General features: G+C 33.6%; 2 protein-coding genes across 4 annotated transcripts; both read right to left on the bottom strand.

The window, feature by feature from the left end:
• Positions 1-74: 74 nt before the first annotated feature.
• Positions 75-2,036, bottom strand: LOC116350993 (putative glycosyl hydrolase ecdE; the record flags this gene model as incomplete). Its single annotated transcript, XM_031783013.1, has 4 exons — positions 1,980-2,036; positions 1,883-1,905; positions 1,298-1,440; positions 75-1,192 (listed from the first exon to the last, which is right to left on the bottom strand). Coding segments are annotated over exons 1-4 (1,341 nt in total), but the record flags the coding sequence as incomplete, so codon positions are not given.
• Positions 2,037-2,710: 674 nt separating this feature from the next.
• LOC116350992 (maltase 1-like) lies at positions 2,711-5,742 on the bottom strand. Of its 3 annotated transcripts, none has more exons than XM_031783010.1 (7): positions 5,603-5,742; positions 4,865-5,159; positions 4,476-4,803; positions 3,686-4,405; positions 3,381-3,624; positions 3,159-3,308; positions 2,711-3,025 (listed from the first exon to the last, which is right to left on the bottom strand). In XM_031783010.1, the coding sequence occupies exons 2-7, from the start codon at positions 5,123-5,125 to the stop codon at positions 2,953-2,955; spliced, it is 1,776 nt and encodes a 591-aa protein (XP_031638870.1). In that variant the 5' UTR covers positions 5,126-5,159; positions 5,603-5,742; the 3' UTR covers positions 2,711-2,952. The 3 variants fall into 3 exon arrangements, with proteins under 3 accessions (XP_031638870.1, XP_031638872.1, XP_031638871.1); XM_031783012.1 differs by lacking the exon at positions 5,603-5,742 and adding an exon at positions 5,299-5,337; XM_031783011.1 differs by lacking the exon at positions 5,603-5,742 and adding an exon at positions 5,241-5,290.
• Between the last annotated feature and the right edge of the window lie 243 nt (positions 5,743-5,985).

The raw sequence follows: 5,985 nt of genomic DNA, 5'->3' as shown, positions 1-5,985 counted from the left end.
GCTTTGATAAGATCATAGAAATTTATTTTTGGAATTGACGGCCCGTCGAATGGATTATCAAAATTGCCGTTTACCAATGTTGAATTATCGAAAATCGGAACCATTCTTCCTGCACGTGATCGGTCCAAAATAAATTCATTGTCTTTAAAGGAAATCTTCAATTCGTCATCTTTTCCCGAAAACACAATATCGAATGCTTCGCCGCTTTTAAGTTTCTTCAGATCCAACGTCATTTCAATATCAGCCAAATGTTTCTTCTTTTCACTGTCGGCGATTTTATATGTGAACTCATTCGTGATACTAATGTTTTGCTTGTGAACTGGATTGATTCTCAATGATTCCATTTCATGAATTGGCAATGATGTAAGCCGAATTTGATCATTCACTGTTACCAACTTTAATTCTCTAGGAATGCCTATTTGTCCATTCCAAGCGCTGAAATTCGTATTTCCAGCATATTCCCATCGTCCCATCCAATTAATAAGAACATGTCGACCGTCTGGCAAGTTATTGTATGTAATGCCAGCCATAGTATCTGGTCCATGATCCAGCCGTAATATTGTGTCTTTTGAGTTTTCATTTGTAAATTTTTTACCATCGTAGGAGCCTATGAAGTACTGGTGCGCAGGAAGTTGAAAGTCGGTCAGAGTAATTATCAAAACATATTTTTCAACTTGTTTTCCATTGATCGTGACATTAAAAGGTAAAAGTGAAGGACATTCCCATCTCCCACCATGTGCTCCATCGGTATCTCCAAATTCACTCACAAGCTCCCAGTCCAATAAATTACGCGAATTAAAGAACTTGGTGCGATTATATGAAGCCGATATTGCAACATAATAATCATGGTACTTGAAAACTGTCGGGTCTCTGTTGGCTGTTACTATTTCGGTATTTCTCGGTCCAGGAATTACTGGATTTCTCTCATAGTATTGAAAATTAACGTATTCAGGACCATCGTTGCTGTACGCCAACCATATATCTTGATGACGTGACGACCATTGAGCTGCGGTGGGCGTCAAGATCATTGTCGGTACATTGGGGTTAGTTTGTAGCCCAGTGACATTGTTGTGGTCAAAGATTGCGCCACCAGAAAACATAACAATGTCTCTGCTTGGAGGATAAAGTGCCGTGTCGAGTGGTTTCCAATGAATCAAATCCGAAGATATTGCATGACCCCAATGTGTGTGCGCTATTTTTCATAGTGATTATTTAGTATTAATTGTAAAAAAGGTACTAAATTGCATAAATCGATTATATAAAAAGATTTCAAACACTGCAAATGATTAATTCTTACATATGTCACTTGTTGAATTCGGATGATGTTGAAAGAAGAGATGATATATTCCATTTTCATAGACTAAACCATTTGGATCGCTTAACCATCCTTTTGGAGGGGAATAATGTAATTGAGGTCGATATACTTCATCATAAACCGCACTGGAAATCGAAACCATCCAAAACACAATAAGAAAAATGTCGATTCGAAACATTTCGTCGTGTTTGAGTTGTTTAGTACGATTTCAGTATAATTGTTGTTGTTATAATAAATTCACCTTCTTGAATAACCGAGTATAAATTGTTGCGATTGAAGATCAATTGTTAACTGTTGGAATAGCACCTCAATTTTGCCCCTTTTATGCGCGATTCATTTTCAAATTCAATGATCAGATGGCCCTTCTGATATTTTGACATAACAATGAGATTGTAAATTTTCTCAAGTGTTTGATATTTCATTCAAATATTTCCATTAGATTTACGCTCAAAAGTAATGGAAATAAACTAGTGACATCAATTTTGGGGCGGAAACAAATATGTCGAGTGTTTATCAGATAGTATTTAATAATTATAAAGGTCAGCTAACTTTGTTGCTAATATTTACGTCAAGCAAATAACTTTGATGTACTGTTATCATTTTGGAAAGTTTTAGAATTGATAAAAAAAGACTTGGATCGATACAAAAATGCTGTATGACTTACGTGCAAGCCTTGGTCAAGGCAAGGTGGTGGTGTTGTAAGACTCTCTGTACAACGCATAATAATGCCAAACAGACGATTTTGAAAGTCTGCATCATTTAAATATTTAATCAATTACACGCTTCCACGCTGCTGAAATTGAAACAAACATTCAATAAAAAATATTTAAAAAAGAACAATAATTCGCATTAAACGGTTCAATGAAAAAACATTATTTGAAATCGAAATTGTTGAATATTTAATTGTTAAATTGAACACGACAAAAATTAAAAATCGTTCTTTAATCATGTACATATTTTTAAAATGAAAGATAGAGATTTTGATGTCAGTTTCAATGTGGATTATAACTGACATAATTTGTCTGTTTGAATTCATCACATTGTTATGTCAGGTCATTCATCGTTATCATACGTCATTCATACGTGGTGAGGCTATTGATATAGTTGATACTATTGATAGCACGATATGAATAATGTATTATTAGTACATTTTAATTTTGTGACTAATTTGTCTTTTTTATTTTTGGCGACAAATATAAGGTTCTATTTCGGTACTTTGGATACGTCTACATTCGCCGCCAAGAGTTAGTATCACACTATATCAATAGAAAGATCCTAATCACTGGCTTATCGTTGTTGTTACTTTCTCCATTCGATGAAAAAGATGAATATATAAAAATAAATAATGATATAAATGCCACTTATCAAATACGGTAACAAGTAGAAAATGTATGTTTTTTTGAAAATTGTGCTTTATTTATTTATTTAATGATTGATATTCACGTTTACATTTAAATTTGGACTTAACATGAAAGGTGTAAAACTTATTTATATTCCTATAAGTAAATATCGATAATAATTTCAAACATTCCTTGACCGACTGATTTTATAACCGAACTTTTTTATAAAAATCGTTTGAATTTTAGGAATCGAAAGGAGCAATTATTGCACACGTCCAACATTTCATATTGCGATATTTATGATGAAGCTTCTTTCAAAATGATTACATCATATCTCCTCAAAACAATTTCATTCGCATTCACGTTTGCTCTGCAAGTGTAAAAAAAAAACAATTAGTATACAGCTCAAAAGAGAAATATGAATGAAATGGAATAGATGACAATCTAACATGACAATTATGCTTTTTCTGAATATTTAAAATCAATGCGATTTAGAAACTTGCCCTTCGACGTAGTGTGAATTAGTTCCAACAAGAGCAAGCTCAAATTCTTCTGGCATATTTTTCCCAAGACTACTTGTAGTTAAATCTATTCGCTCTTCGTTGTTTCGAAAATTGATAAGAACCCAATAAGTGTCGTCATTGTCAAGCTCTCTGCAATTAAGTGACACAAAATGAAACATTGTTATCGTATTTCTTTGCCAAATCTGTTTCTTATTTCTTTACCTAACGTATGCGAAAACATTTTCGTTGAAAACTTGCGAGGTGTATGAACCGTATGCAAACGTGTCTCTCTTACGAATTTGTATCAATTGTTTGTAGAAGTTCAATGTACTGCGTGGTATTTTCCGTTGTATTTCCACGTTCAACTCTTTGTAGTTCTGATTGATTGGCAACCATGGTTTACTGGTTGCATTCTCTGGCATAAAACCAGCAAATTTTTTTGTACCATCCCATTGAAAAGGCGTACCTGAAATGAAAATCGAACGTTATTCAACTGAAAACGATTAAAAAATATACACATCTGTTACGCTGTGGATCACGTGACTGGTCCATCCAATTTGTTGCATTTGGTTTGAAATTACATGCCTGTGGATCCAACGTTTCATTATATGAAATCGTTCGATTATCAACCATTCCGATTTCTTCGCCATAATATGTACAAGCAATGCCTGGTAATGTCATAACCAAAGTTAAAGAACCATCGATTCTTTGTTCGCCATATCGAGAACTAATACGTGGACGATCATGGTTGCCCATGACCCAATTAAGTCTGGTGCCCGCTGGTACACTTGCTATTCTTTTATCGATAATATTTTTAATATCTTCAGGCGTTGACTTTCTGTGCATGTCTTCAATCAGAACAAAGTTGAATGGAATGTGCACTCCCATTCTTTTATCACTTCCAAAATATTTTACATATTCGGTGGCGTTCACATAAGCTTCAGTCATCAAAATGAGTTGATCTTTATTTTTACTTTCGAACGTTTTAAGAGTTTTGCGGAATTTATGCAACATGTCATACACTTCATCCAAACTTTGTGTGTTTTCATGTGTCAAGTAGAAAAGATTGTTAGGATCAGTTGTAAAATTACTCAACGGTTCGTCGCGCAAATCTTTGTCTTCATACAAAAAGTTGGGTGCATCAATACGAAAACCATCAGCACCCTTGTCAAGCCAAAATTTTAAAACATCAATCATCCGTTCAACTACAGCTTCATTCCGGAAATTTAGTTCGGGTTGTTCTTTTGCTATAAAATCATCGAAAATCAATTTTGTATTTGAAATCATTTTCTAAGGTAAATTTATTGTGAAAGTTACCAAACGCATGATAGAACCACTGGTTTCGCTCTTCATTGAATGTCCATGCGGTACCATAGAACATAGACAACCAGTTATTTGGTGGATCTTTGTTATTGTTTTTTCCATCGGCCCAAATGTAAAAGTTTTCGTAACCAGGTTCACGTTTCACTGACTTTTTAAACCATTCACATTTATCGGAAGTGTGATTTGGCACGAAATCCAAAATAATTTTAATATTTCGCTTTTTGGCCTCAACGAATAGCTCTTCTAAATCTTCGATAGTCCCAAACATTGGATCGATTGCATAGAAATCTTCAATATCATAACCAAAATCTACCATAGGGCTCTGTTTAAAAAATAATAATGTACAAATAGCTTTTTACAGTAAAAACTTTTCCATTTCTCACTTTAAAAATCGGCGATAGCCAAGCGCAGTCAATGCCCAATTCTTGCAAGTAATCCAATCCTTGAATGATACCACGAATATCCCCAATACCATCGCCGTCACTGTCTTTAAACGACCGCGGATAAATTTGATAAAACACACCATTTTCCCACCAATCCAATTTGGGTCTATCGCTGTCGGCTTTATTTTTTACACTATCATCAGATGGATATGCACTCGCTGCAACGCATAATAATGCCACACAAACGAAAGTCTGCATCATTTAAATATTTAATCAATTACACGCTTCTGCGTTGCTGAAATTGAAACAAACATTCAATAAAAAATATATACAGTGAATCTAATATTTTTGGTAGACAAAATTTTGCATGACATACTCCACTCACACGCCATTCGTATATGAATCCTATGTTAGTGGAGAGTTTCTCTGCTTACTTTGCTTGTTATTTTGTCTATCAAAAAAATTAGATTCACTGTATATATATAAAAAAAAAACAATAATTCGCATTAAACGGTTCGACGAAAATTATTTGAAATCGAAAATGTATATTTTAATTGTTGAATTGAACACGAAAAAAATTAAAAACTTTCAATGAAATTAAAATTTGAATAAATATTTTTTTAGCAAAAGTCCAATATAATGCGATTGTAAAAGGAGATGAATATTGACTAAATCATGTCATGCATTCAAAACGGTGACTTTATTCAAAATTCATTCTTATCGGTATAATAATATCACCTTCATTTGTTCTTCACTCTGGTATCGATGTGATTTGTGAAAGATCATACATACTGTTTGACATACTTTCACTGACTGAATTCATCACATTGTCATATCAGGTCATTCATATGTTATCATTGTTTTTTCTTTTCTTATTCGAGGGGAAAGATGCATTATCAAATGCGGTAGTAACAAGTAGTAAATCAAATATATATATATTTTTGCAATTATGTTATAAGAGATGACAATCTACTCGTATCATGGAATATTTTATATCAATGCGATTTGTACCCTTGAACGTAGTATGAATCAGTGCCAACATTTTTTTGTCCAGACTTTATATTGAGATAATTTCAGCCAGATGAATCAGCTCAGCCACATATCGTAAGGAGCTGAAATGG

Source organism: Contarinia nasturtii, unplaced genomic scaffold (assembly GCF_009176525.2).
Source record: "Contarinia nasturtii isolate CC-2019 unplaced genomic scaffold, AAFC_CNas_1.1 Cnas_scaffold_4370, whole genome shotgun sequence".
NCBI lineage: Eukaryota > Metazoa > Arthropoda > Insecta > Diptera > Cecidomyiidae > Contarinia > Contarinia nasturtii.
Note: the sequence above shows the minus strand (reverse complement) of the source record. Positions and strands in the feature narration are given on the sequence as shown.

What these genes read in the sequence shown, in the direction of transcription:
- LOC116350992 (XM_031783010.1), bottom strand. Translation starts at nt 5,125, where the DNA reads ATGATGCAGACTTTCGTTTGTGTGGCATTATTATGCGTTGCAGCGAGT. An exon ending in AATGTTTTCGCATACGTTAG is followed by an intron (nt 3,309 to 3,380) that starts GTAAAGAAATAA and finishes ACTTAATTGCAG; the next exon opens with AGAGCTTGACAATGACGACA. An exon ending in AATTCACACTACGTCGAAGG is followed by an intron (nt 3,026 to 3,158) that starts GCAAGTTTCTAA and finishes TTACACTTGCAG; the next exon opens with AGCAAACGTGAATGCGAATG.